Source organism: Rhinatrema bivittatum, chromosome 8 (genome assembly GCF_901001135.1).
Source record: "Rhinatrema bivittatum chromosome 8, aRhiBiv1.1, whole genome shotgun sequence".
In the NCBI taxonomy this organism is placed as follows: domain Eukaryota; kingdom Metazoa; phylum Chordata; class Amphibia; order Gymnophiona; family Rhinatrematidae; genus Rhinatrema; species Rhinatrema bivittatum.
The window spans coordinates 40,721,827-40,735,007 of NC_042622.1; the positions used below are offsets into that span (position 1 = coordinate 40,721,827).

The 13,181-nt window shown below is 46.3% G+C and overlaps 1 protein-coding gene across 3 annotated transcripts in view; it reads left to right on the forward strand.

Annotated features, from left to right (window-relative positions):
- Window positions 1–13,181, forward strand: part of ZNF335 (zinc finger protein 335) — a 141,506-nt gene that overhangs the window by 37,227 nt on the left and 91,098 nt on the right. For 2 of the 3 annotated variants that reach the window (XM_029612212.1, XM_029612214.1), the window contains exons 3-9: window positions 6,943–7,213; window positions 7,339–7,416; window positions 7,979–8,335; window positions 10,298–10,441; window positions 10,533–10,685; window positions 11,229–11,487; window positions 11,736–11,913. In XM_029612212.1, the coding sequence (XP_029468072.1) occupies window positions 6,943–7,213; window positions 7,339–7,416; window positions 7,979–8,335; window positions 10,298–10,441; window positions 10,533–10,685; window positions 11,229–11,487; window positions 11,736–11,913 (1,440 nt within the window). The remainder of the gene's footprint in view (window positions 1–6,942; window positions 7,214–7,338; window positions 7,417–7,978; window positions 8,336–10,297; window positions 10,442–10,532; window positions 10,686–11,228; window positions 11,488–11,735; window positions 11,914–13,181) is intronic. The other variant, XM_029612213.1, reaches the window with a different exon arrangement.

Here is a 13,181-nt window from a genome sequence, read left to right on the forward strand (position 1 = left end):
TACTTGTCACAGACCAGGAACAACACTCCTGGGGAAGCCCTGGAACCAGCGGTATCATTCCTCGAGGATGCTGCTTCTGATCTGGTGTGCACCGCAGCTAGAGGAGTGTCATCTGCCGTGGCAGTCAGAAGACAACTCTGGCTCCGAAACTGGTCGGCCAATGCATCTTCCAAAACGAGACTAACAAGGATGCCCTTTAAGGGAACCCTCCTGTTCAGAAGTGAACTAGAGAAACTAGCCAACAAATGGGGCGAATCCCCACTGCTGCGGCTACCAGAGGACAGGAATAAGAGAAACCAGCGACCCTTCCCCCGAACTTCCCTGGCTCAGATGGTCTCAGAGGGGCAAAGGATCACAGAGCTTCAACCCATATAGAAGCACATATCAAGCGGCCCGCCCCGCAAGCTGAAGCCAGTCCTTTCGGAATAAGCACAACAAAAGGGGAGCCAGCTTGGACCCAGGCCCCAGCCGCACCCCATAATGAAAATTAGCCAACCCATCCAAAGGAAGAAGCCATAGGTGGTAGACTTGCCCTATTCTACCAAAGATGGGTCGAGAGAACTTCGGACAAGTGGGTCCTATCCGTCATTCGAGAGGGATATTACTTGGACTTCCACCACCTCCCTCCAGACAAGTTTGTGGAATCCCCCTGCCACGACCCTTCCAAGAGGATGGCAGTGGAAGCTACACTGACCAGATTACTAGCCTTAGAGGCTATAACTCCGGTACCGCCACAGCAAATAAATACTGGTAGTCATTCCATCTATTTTATCGTTCCCAAGAAAGAAGGAATGTTCAGGCCCATCCTGGACCTCAAGGCGGTCAACCTTCACCTGAAGATTCCTTGCTTCTGCATGGAAACCTTACGCTCACTAATACGGGCGATATAACGAGGAGAGTTCCTTACATCCCTGGATCTGTCAGAAGCCTACCTACGCATTCCGATTCATCAAGAACATCAGCGTTTTCTACGCTTCATGATCCTGGACTGTCACTACCAGTTCCGGGCACTACCATTCGGGTTAGCCACTGCACCCCGGACGTTCACCAAGATCATAGTTGTAGTGGCAGCAACACTGAGGAAGGAAGGAATCCGCGTCCACCCTTATCTAGACAATTGGCTGATCAGGGCGAAATCCGCAGAAGAAAGCCGCCAGGCGACCAACGGAGTCAAAACTCTACTGGAGTGCCTCAGGATGGGTGGGTGGTCAACACAAATAAGAGCTGTCTGCAGCCCTCCCAAACTCTAGAATATTTGGGAGTCTGGTTCGACACCAAACAAGACAAGGTCATCTGACATCGACAAGGAGATCGAAACTGATGACACAGTTACGAACCCTGTTGAGCGAACTTCGCCCCACGGCATGGGACTACCTACAAGTCCTCGGCCTCATGGCATCCACACTGGAAGTAGTGCCATGGGCAAGAGCTCATATGAGGCCCCTACAACGCTCACTGCTATCACGATGGAATCCACTGTCCCAGAACTACACCGTACGTCTTCAGCTCCCGGACAGAGTTCGGATCCAACTACAATGGTGGCTACAAGAAGACCATCTGAGCCAGGGAACGAGACTATCCTCACCAACCTGGATCCTGCTTACCACGGATGCCAGCCTGCGAGGATAGGGAGCTCACTGCCAGGAGCTAACCGCCCAAGGACAATGGAACAAAGAAGAGTCGGGATGGAACATCAATCGCCTAGAAGCCCAGGCAGTCAGACTAGCCGGCCTACGGTTCGGTCACAGACTGCGAGACAAAGCGGTCAGAGTAATGTCGGACAATGCCACAACAGTGGCTTACATCAACCGTCAGGGAGAAACCAGAAGCCAACAGATGTCTCTGGAAATAGACCCCCTAATGTCATGGGCGGAAGCGAATCTTCAAGAGATCTCGGCTGTACACATCGCGGGGAAAGACAACGTCGCTGCGGATTACCTCAGCAGAGAAAGTCTAGACCCAGGAGAATGGAGACTGTCGACCACAGCATTCTAATTGATAGTAAACCGTTGGGGAACACCAATCATGGACCTCCTGGCAAACCGGTCCAATGCCCAAGTGCCCAGCTTCTTCAGCTGCAGGCAGGAACCCCAGTCCCAGGAAATCGATACCCTGGTACAGACCTGGCCACAGGAGACTCTGTTATACGCCTTCCCGCCGTGGCCCCTATTGGGCGCAATAATCCACAAGATAGAACACCACAGGGGACCAGTACTTCTAGTGGCCCCAGACTGGCCAAGAAGACCGTGGTACGCAGACATGCGAAGACTGCTGACAGGGAGCCCCCTCCCGCTACCTCCACACAGAGACTTGCTCCAACAGGGACAGATCCTCCACGAGGATCCAGCTCTATTCTCTCTTACGGGCTGGCCATTGAGAGCACTCGCCTGAGGAAGAGCGGATACTCGGGGCAGTAATTGACACCCTACTCCGAACACACAAGTTCTCCACACCCCTAACATACATAAGGATTTGGAGAGTATTCGAAGCCTGGTGCAAGGACCGCGACATCGTTCCACACTCAGTCAAAATTCCTGCGATTTTGGAATTCCTGCAGAATGGTCTACAGAAGGGATTGTCTCTCAACTCCAGCAAGATACAGGTGGCCGCATTGTCATGCTACGGAACCAAGAGCGAGAGGGGCAGCATAGCCTCTCACCCAAATGTCTCCCGCTTTCTGAAAGGAGTCAAGCAGATCCGACCACCCCTAAAGTGGCCAGTGCCTCTTTGGAACCTCAACCTGGTCCTAGATTTCTTAGCAGGAGCTTTCTTCAGACCTCTTCGCGGCCTGTCTCTCCAACTATTAACATTGAAGACAGCCTTCCTTGTGGCAGTCTGTTTGGCCCATCGATTCTCTGAACTACAAGCACTGTCCTGCCGGGAGCCATTCCTCAGACTCACCCCGGGAACCATTCAGTTACGCACAGTTCCGTCATTCCGTCCCAAAGTGGTATCTCACTTCCATCTCAACCAAACCATCTCGCTACCATCACCAGATGAGATTAAGAATTCGGAAGAGTCTCGCAGCCTATGCCATCTCAACATCGGCAGACTCCTAGTCTGATACCTGGAAAGGTTGGAATCCGTACGAAAGACGGACCATCTGTTCATCCTTCACAGCGGGAAGAAGCAAGGAGAAGCGGCCTCACGAGCAACCATAGCCCGCTGGATCAAAGAAGTCATCAAGGCGGCCTACGTAGAAGCAAGCAAGCCACCGCCTTTCCAAGTCAAGGCCCATTCTACTAGAGCCCTGGGTGGAAACCAAGATGCTGTCACCCGCCGAGATCTGCCGGGCGACGACATGGTCCTCCATCCACACCTTCTCCAGGTTTTACCGCCTGGATGTTCAGGCTCGGGAGGACACAGCATTTGCAAGGGCAGTTCTAAGTGGGTCACGGGCAGCCTCCCACCCGGTTCGGGAGTAGCTTTTATACATCCCATTGGTCCTGAGTCCATCTGCTACATGCTAGGAAATGGAGAAATTACTTACCTGATAATTTCGTTTTCCTTAGTGTAGACAGATGGACTCAGCATCCCACCCACAGCTGCCGTTACTCATAGAATTCTCGGGTGACATCCCCGAGAGCGAGTGATTCACGAGTAAGCCATGCTTTCCTCTAGCTAGGACACCCATCCTACCGGGTGTCGATGTTTCTCGGTTGAGGGCACTGGCGGTCTCCATCTATAACCAATTCAACCGGTTCAAATTAATTAAGTTAACCAAGTTATAAAGTTAACCAAGTTATAAAGTTAACCAAGTTATTCAAATTATTCAGTCATACATATATCCACAATGCTTTTCGAGGAGAATACTGAAGAGCTGCACTTCCTGCAAGAGTATATGTACTAGGGCTGACATCAGATTGAAATCTGATCCATCTCCAACTGCTATCAGGAGTACACTATACCCATTGGTCCTGAGTCCATCTGTCTACACTAAGGAAAATGAAATTATCAGGTAAGTAATTTCTCCAATACAATACGTCTAATTTTTTCACAAATGAGAAATGTTTGATTAAAGATTATAAAGTCGAATATCAAGGGTAATAAGTTCTGAAGAAGCGTTAGCACGTAATATATTTGCTTTATGCAAAAAAACCGAGTCTATCGTCTAACCAAGAGAGCAATAGTTGTGTAAATTTTAATTGTTAGGGAGAAATTTTCTCTTTTTGGATGCTCTGCAATAGTTATGATCAGGGTTGTCACGCTGTAAACACCAGCAGTAGTCTGTCTGTGTTCCATTTGCCTTGATATCTATGTTCCATGGTCTTGATGTCTTGGTGGAAGCGTTCTCCTTGTTCTTCACTCATAGCTCCAAGATTTGAGGAGAAGTAGTTCAGGTAGCTATCAAGGAAATGCAATTTGACACTCATGTTTGCTCCCAGTCTTTGAAAAGCAATCAACAAATTTTGAACTAAAAGGTTATTATTTTCGGCCCTGAAGTTGCCAAGAAAGTCTGTAATCACATCCGAAAAAGCAGAACAAGTATCCTTTTCTATGGTTTTCATGGTATTGAGGAATTCTCTGTATTTGATGTCAGCAATTTTAAACTGTTTAACAAGCAGTCTTCCTATTGGTTATACCAACTGCATATTCAGCATATCTAAATAATAATGTTACGTTATTGCTATAAAAGTTATGAGTGGACAGCATTTTGTGGAAAAACCGGACGTGACTGGAGGAAACGGATGTGATTTTTGGATTCAGCACACTAAACTACATAAGATCACAAGTTATCTTGTAGTCAGCAAAATTGATGTAGACCAGTGTTATTGGAGTTAGCCAGATAACTTATCCAGATAATTTAGCTCCTCCCCTAAATGCCCCCAGAATGCCTGTAAGTTATCTGGCTAAATGTTTATGGACCTCCAAGCCCTAGTACATTTTCAGAAGGGACAATTTAGGAGCTTAATTCCCAAAGGGATGAGTGCAATAAAGTGCATGTAAAAAAAACATGCGACCAAACTGGGCGCCCGTATTTGAACACATGTACATTCACCTCTCTTAGGCATCCAATGCAATAGGCAAATGAGCTGCCATGCTAAAAAAAAAAAGGCATGCTAGGGAAAATTGTGCTTCCCTAGCACGTCCTTGGCATCGGGTGCCCAGGAAACCTGGCTGTGTGCGGGTAAATAAAATGGATGCTCAATATGAGCATCTGTTTCATCTCGCTATGGCCCAATATACACAGCCCGGAGCGTGTATTTTGTGCACCCGAATTTTTTTTTCCCCGTTTCCATTTTGTTATCCCTATTTTCATTTTGTCATGCTATAGCTTTCTGTGGTTCCTCCAACTTAGTATTGTCGCAATACTAAGTAGGAGGCATCACAGAAAACAGGAATTTTTATTATTTTGTTAGCCCTTGACGTGTGGCAAGGCATAATGCCATCTCTGGGGCTGGTGTTAAATTTGCCACGTTAACAAGGGCACGTTGGGCGAGCGGTAATTTATTGCATCGCGGGTAATAGCTAATAGCCTCATCTACTTGGAATTTACATGTGATGAGCGCTATTATCTAGGCGCGAGTTTGGACGCACATTTTGAATGTGAGTTTTGGATGTACTGATCCCCTTATTGCATCGGGGGTTATGGACACTGTCCCGAGGCACCGGTCAGGGAGAATTCCAAGCTCCTGCTGTCCGCGGATCAGACTTCCCCAGACAGTTTCACCCTGCAGGACTCCACACACTACACTAAGGTTTTCTAGCTCAGAAACGTCCTCAAGTGCGCTCACACACCTTAAGCCAGTTGCTTTAATGTCCCTCACAGCAAGTTCACATGAGCTCCATCCCGCAGCAATGTAAAAACAAAAGAGGTTTGTATCCAACACCTTTTACAGTTTAAAAAGCGAAAAACTACACAAGTTCTAAAGCCCCTCAGTTCATTGGGAGAGACAAATGAGCTTAGCCTTCCAGCCAGCAAATCGCCCTGTTAGGCAGTAGAATAACACTCCCCTTCTCTCCTCTATTGTGTTGCAGGCCACGGTCTTCCCAGTCCTTAGAAAAACACAAACCAGGCAAAAGAATCAAACAAAACTTAGAGTAATGCCTTACTCTGTTTCCATGTTGGTGCTGGCAGTTTCCACTGCGGAGACCTCTACTTCCATGACTTCCTACTCCTCTGAGGAGCTGAGCTCTCCTTTAAACTCCACCATATCCCCAATGAATTCCTCCTCCGTCATCATGGGTTCAGGTGTGTGCCTTCCCCGGGTGCCATTCTCAGGTGTATAATCAAGCCTCTCTCCTTTCTCTCATTGGCTTATCCTTACTCAAAGAGCCTGGAAAATGTAATCTTCTCCCGATTCCCCGGTTGCCTCTGTTGTCTGGCTCTGCCCCGGGCTCTCCCTGAGGTGATCCGGTCTGGGCCTCTCTCCCTAGACACACCATGCACCTCATCACAACACGCATCCAAACATGCACTAAGCTGTGCACTAGGTTGGGTGCACTTTATTACATTGTCCCAAAGTGAGGTCCTTTGAAAATTGGCCTCAAAATGTAATTGGGACCAAAGAGAAAGATCTTAGAACATGGCCAAGAGATGAAAGAATAGAGTTAAGAAACAAGTGTACTGATATTTTGAGCCATCTGTCTAGTATAACTGCTGTAAAAGAGAGCTTTCATAATTTTCTCTCTAAATACATCTGTTTACATTATGGGAAATCATACTCCATCCAGGAAACTAAGAGCAAACTGTTGCATAGCAGATGATATCACAGTTTGACATGAAAACCAGTGCAGAAAGACAAAGCAGATATCAGCATAGCTCCATTATTTGGCATATGGGTTTAGTAATACTAGCCTTTTTTTCATTTTTATTATTGTGTGAAAAGGCAACAAAACAAGGGTCTATAGAGAGAAGGAAGAGCGAGTCAACTCAAATTTGTTAGGTTGGCAGTGTAAGAAACCAACCCCTCATTCCTACTCCCCTCTTTTGCTTTCCAGGAAGAAGTATCTGAGAGCAGTTCAAGCACGGATGCCATTCCTAGGGTTTACCTCCCAGACTCCTCTTCCATTGCCCAGTCTTCAGTTTCTAGCATCTGCACAGTGACTCAGTCCATCATGGTATCGCAGTCTCCGCAAGTCCTGGTGCACTCCAGCGTGATTTCTGATGGTTCTATGATCGTTTCAGACTCCACAGCATCCACTTCCACGGATCTTGGCTCTGCCATTGACAAAATCATTGAGTCAACGATTGGCCCAGATATTGTCCAGGGTGAGTGTGTTCCCTATGGTGTGCTTGCCTAGCTATCAGCAGAGGTTGCTCACTCAGGCAGACTCCCTGCTGTCTTTTAGAATTGCTTACTGGATTTTACCTTCTTTCCCTCTTCTCTTTCTAAGGCTGTATTGAAGTGACAAGTGCTGAGGATGGAGGGGCTGAGACCACCCAGTATCTCATTCTGCAGGGACCTGATGATGGTAAGTATCAACAGACTCCAAAGGTTTCCTGTCAAGATTTCATCAGAAGATTCAGACTGATTTTCTGCCAGTTCCTGTCTTCCCCAGTGAGAGCTTTTGTAGGCTTGGATCTTGCTTGTATATCTGCCCTTGTGAGCATCATTTTAACTTGACATATTACACTAAAGCTGTGTACCTTAGAAGTATGTGCAATCTGTCTGTGTGTGTTATATGAGAAAGTGTTTGCAGCATTAGCAGTGAAGCCCTAAGAGCCTCTTAAGCTTCTCTTTCGGGAAAAATGATGACTTATTGGCTGTGAGAGAAATCACAGCTTCTTCAAGCCTTACTGCTCTTAGCAAGAGTTGTTATAGTAACCAGTAGCTGTGGGGGAGTTTATAAAAATGCCTCAGAATTCTATTTTCTGTGATTAGATTTCTATTTTCTGTGTAGTTGCTGGTTATATGCAGAGTTCTTAACCCTTATTTGTTCTGCTGTCTTTGTTCTGGCCTGGAGAGATGGATTCCTGCCTCTAGAATAGCAAAGAACCCCAGGCCTACCTCTCAATTCTCTCTTTCCACTTTAGGAGCTCTCATTGGCTCTTCTGCACTGACAATAGAAGCTGTAGCTGATGGACCAACATCTACATGCCTGGATCACTCAGAACCCCCAGAAGAACCAGGACCTTCAGAGCAGTCTGAAATCCCAGACCATTCCCTCCCTCCTCAGCCAGATCAGCCTAATTACAGCTGTGAGGACCAAAATGTTCCAGACCAGGCAAACACTGGTGGCACAGAAGATCCAGATCAGCCAGATCTGGAAAGCATGGAAGGCATGATTGAGGTGGTGGTGGTTCAGCAGTACAAGTGCAAAATGTGTTGTTATAAAAGTATCTCAAAGAAAACCTTCTTCAAGCACATGAAAGAACGCCATTTCAAACCAGGTGAGACTTCTGACAAATTTCTGATCCCTGTCTATCATAGGGGGAGGGACTAAAAGATGGAGAAGTAACTTAGTGGTTAGAGGAGCAGGCTGTGAACCAGAGAAGCCAGGGCTCAAATCCTGCTGACATTCCTTCTGACAATGTCCCTCAAGAGAGGCTTCTAAGAAAACTAAAAACTCATGGGATAGGAGGCGATGTCCTTTTGTGGATTGCAAGCTGGTTAAAAGACTGAAAACAGAGAGCAGGATTAAATGGTCTGTTTTCACAGTGGAAAAGGGTAAACAGTGGAGTGCCTCAGGGATCTGTACTTCTGGGCCGGTGCTTTTTAATATATTTATAAATGATCTGGAAAGGAATACGACGAGTGAGGTTATCAGATATGCAGATAAAATGAAATTATTCAGACTAGTTAAATCACAATCGGATTGTAATAAATTGCAGGAGGAACTTGTGAGACTGGAAAATTGGCATCCATATGGCAGATGAAATTTGATGTGGACAAGTGCAAGGTGATGCACATAGGGAAAAATAACCCATGCTATAGTTACACAATGTTAGGTTCCATTTTAGGAGCTACCACCCAGGAAAAATATCTGGGCGTCTCAGTGGATAATACATTGAATTCGTCAATTCAGTGTGCTGTGGCAGTCAGAAAAGCAAACAGAATGTTAGGAATTATTAAGAAGGGAATGGCAAATAAAATGGAGGATGTCATAATGCCTCTGTATCACTCCATGGTGAGACCGCACCTTGAATACTGTGTGCAATTCTGGTTGCCGCATCTCAAAAAAAGATATAGTTGCATTGGAGAAAGTACAGAGAAGGGCAACCAAATTGATAAAGGGCATGGAACGGCTTCTCTATAAGGAAAGGCTCAAGAGGTTAGGGCTGTACAGCTTGGAGAAGAGAAGGCTGAGGGGGGATATGATAGAGGTCTTTAAGATCATGAGAGGTCTTGAACGAGTAGATGTGAATTGGTTATTTACACTTTCGAATAATAGAAGGACTAGGGGTCACTCCATGAAGTTAGCAAGTAGCACATTTAAGACTAATTGGAGAAAATTCTTTTTCACTCAACGTACAATTCATTGTCAGAGGATGTGGTTAATGCAGTTAGTGTAGCTGGCTTTAAAAAGGGATTGGATAAGTTCCTGCAGGAGAAGTCCATAAACTGCTATTAATCAACAGGGAATAGCCACTGCTTGTTGCTGTCATTCATAGCATGGGATCTATTTAATGTTTGGGTAATTGCCAGGTACTTGTTTGGGTAATTGCCAGGAACTTGTGACCTTGGACAAGTCACTTCACCTTCCGTTGTCTTAGGTTCAAACTTAGATTGTAAGTCCTCTGGGGACATAGAAAATACCTATAGTGCCTGAATATAATTTACTTTGAACCGACAGGAAAAAGGCAGAATAATAAAAAAAAAAAAATCATGTCAGAGTAGATGAGATCCTACTTGTGTACCCAGCTTAATCTCTCCTGAATCTTTTTCCCTCCGTGCCTCTTATCTCATTCGCTTTCAACAATAGGAATCCCTCTGCATCTTTCAAACTAGCACCATATTACCACTGGGGGAGCAGAAGTCATGGTGCTCTTGACTGGGCTCCTGTTTGCCCCTCGTGGCCTCTGTTTACCCCCTGCACCTCTGATCAGGCATGTGAAGGACTTGAAATTACTTAAAAGCCTTCCTGTAGGCCTTCACTTCAGATTCGGATTTCTGCTTCCTCTTTCCATACCCTTGTAAAGTCCATCCTGCTCCCATTTTATCTCCACTCACTCCAAACTGGAGAGCAGTTTGCTGTTTCCAAATACTAACATTGCAGCTGATGAGATATTGTTCGGTTCTCTTTCCCAAGCAAGAGCTTGTGCAAGTGAGCGTGTGGAAGGGCTTGCGAATTAACCTGTAAAAATGTTGCCCGAAAGTGAAAGGAATTTTCTTAAGTTTTTTTTCCCTTTCAGCTACTCATGTTCAGAGCAAGAGTCATCCACACAAAGAAGCCTCGCCCCACAAGAGAATGGAGTACGAGGTAGAGGTGGAAGTGGACGTGGAGGAGGAAGAGGAGGACGATATAGTGGATGCTGGCGCCATTGATGATCCTAACGGTGAATACTCCTCGGTACTCCTTTCTTGTCTGTTCTCCGAAACCTTGCTGTTTATCTTGGTGAAACAATCATCCCCCTTTCTACTGCGCAGATGACAGTGACTACAACCCAGCGGAAGATGAAACACGTGGACGGCAGCCAAACTTTCAGCGGATTGTTACCACGTCAACGGAAGAAAGGCCACGCCGTCAGCGGGGAAGACCCCGCAAATTCCCACGTCTGGGAAATCTGCGACACCCTGATGGTGAGGCCACTCCCAGAACAGAGAGAAAGTGTTCTTGTGTCATCGATCTGAAACTGCTTTCTAATGCAGATACTGGCTGGCCCTTAATGTCATGAAATGATTGATTTTTCAGGGTTCAAACTACACATTCATATCTTTAGCTAACCTTTTAATTTCTTACTAATATATACAAGCTACTTGAGATTCAGTTTGTATTTTGTCCATCACTGTGAGAGAGATCCAGCATTTAACTGAGACTGGATTTAGTAGATGGGTGTTCCAGGCAGTCATAAGTTGATAATTAATGTAAGTTTTGTTTCTTTATAGTATCCAGTAATCTAGAATGCATCAAACTGAAGTTTTGAAGCCTAACTGAAATGCAGTCTGGGCTTCATAATTATTTTTATTTCCATCTGATGAGCGCAAAGTGTAAGCAAAACTGCTAGACTGATGAGGCAGAGCAAAATGTTAGTGTAGAAGCTAGAAATAACATTTCTACTTTCTGATGCTCTTCCCTGGGATAGGCCAGGGAATCTTCCTAACTTCCTCTGTGCTTCCATATAGCAGGAGCAGAAGGTGAACCCTTAGTCACATCACAGACAAATCCAGGCTCTGAGGCAGCCAGCTCCACTGGACAGGATAATGGAGCCACATCAACAGCCAATGACAGTTTAGCTGAGCCCAACATCAGTCAGTCCGATTCAGAAAACAAAGATCCATCATCCAATACTGCACCAGAGAATGTGGAAATAGTTCCTAGGAGGCGGGGACGTCCATCCAAACGCTTCCGTACCAGGAAATATCGAAAATACAAAAGCCATAGGTAAGTAACATACTACATCCCGCCTAGCCTGGACAGAACACTGCCATGTGAATTAATATTGGACGAGCTCCAGTCTGCATGGGCAGCATTGTGATGGCAGAGCTTGCAGGGGCCAACGTGTGGATCGTGATGAATTCTGTAGAATTGCAAACTACACAGAATGTGTTCAAGGAGGGAGAGGGGCTAGCATTTGGTGTAACGAGAAACTGGGCCCTGGAAAATGAATTTTATATTATTGGATGTTACAGGTATTACTACAAGTCAAACAAGCCCTTGCTAAGACCCTTTCTCTGCAAGATCTGTGGTTCTCGCTTCCTCACCCATGAAGATTTCAATTTTCACGTCAGCTCTCATGAGGGGACTAACCCACAACTCTTTAAGTGCCTGCAGTGTAATTACCACTGCCGCCGCTGGTCCTCCCTAAAGGTGAGAGCTGGGAAGGGATTAGGGGATGAGGATACAGAGATGCAGCCATGCGTTTGTGCCATTAATGCTGTGAGTTAGAGACCACGAGAGTGAAGAAGGGGATGATTTTTGGATCCTTGAGGGCTTGCTGCAGTTCCAGTGGGGAATGAGCAGAGTACCCTTGGGGCAGGGGTCTGAACTAGGAGCTCAGTGGCTTCATTTCAGAGATTCTCTGTTTTCTCTCCAGAGTGTTGTCCCTTTACTCAGTGGACTAAAGGAAAAATGTAAGGACTTCTGTTGCAGAGGGGTTTAAGATTACCAAGAAGACTTATATACTCAGGTTTGATATTAAAAACTGGATTGGCTCAAACTGCTGTGGAATGGGATTCTTAGCTTTTGCCTTGGATTATGTGTCTCCCTTTTATGGCTACTTGGCTAGCTCTGTGGTTGCTATTGATGCTTTTCCCTCTCTGAGACTGAAATGCTGCCAGCCCCAGTCACCTGGAATTTGCTCCTGGACATGGACTCCCCACCATGTGAGATCACATGTTCCCTGTACATACCCGGATCAGTCCAGACAGCAGATGGAGACAGAGAAAAACTTCAAGAGCACCCCCTCTTAATCCAATGTGCCACCTGCATCTCTTCACTAGTTCTCTGTCTCCAGTAGATGGAGGTGGTGAAAAACCTGCACTTCTGAACCGATTTTGAGATTTAAAAAAAAAAAAAAAAAAAGAGTTTTCAATTTCTTGAGCTCACAAGATCAAGCAGGACAACAAGGAGTTGTGATTCCTCCCAGGGGGTTGGCAAGTCATGGTGGGGACCATCTCCCCTGGTAGCAGGTATAATAGGAGCAAATTCCAGGTGACTGGGGCTGGCAGGGCTTCTCCGGCCCCTCCCCCTCCCCCAGCCTGGATCCAGAGAAGCCTGCCTTCTTTGCTGGTAAAGCTAGTTTTGTTAAGCTAATTTACAAAAATAAAACACCAAACAGGAGCAGGAAGCCTTGTTAATTACTCGGGCTTAGCTGCGTGGCGGGCCCATTACTACATGCGATCAGAGACAGGGCGTTTGGTCGCAACCGCGATTCAGGCTCCCCGGTACCTCTCCTTCCCCGTTTTCTCGTCGGTGCCTCCCGCATGCTCCATTTTCATGCTGGCCATGCCGTGTAATGTTAGATGCTCTGCCTGCGGGGAGTCAGCTTTGCGGCTCTCCCGCACAGGCCTGTGTTTGCGTTACCTCCCCGGCGATAAGGGGTCTTCAGGCGCAATGGTGGTTTCAGCAGCGAAACT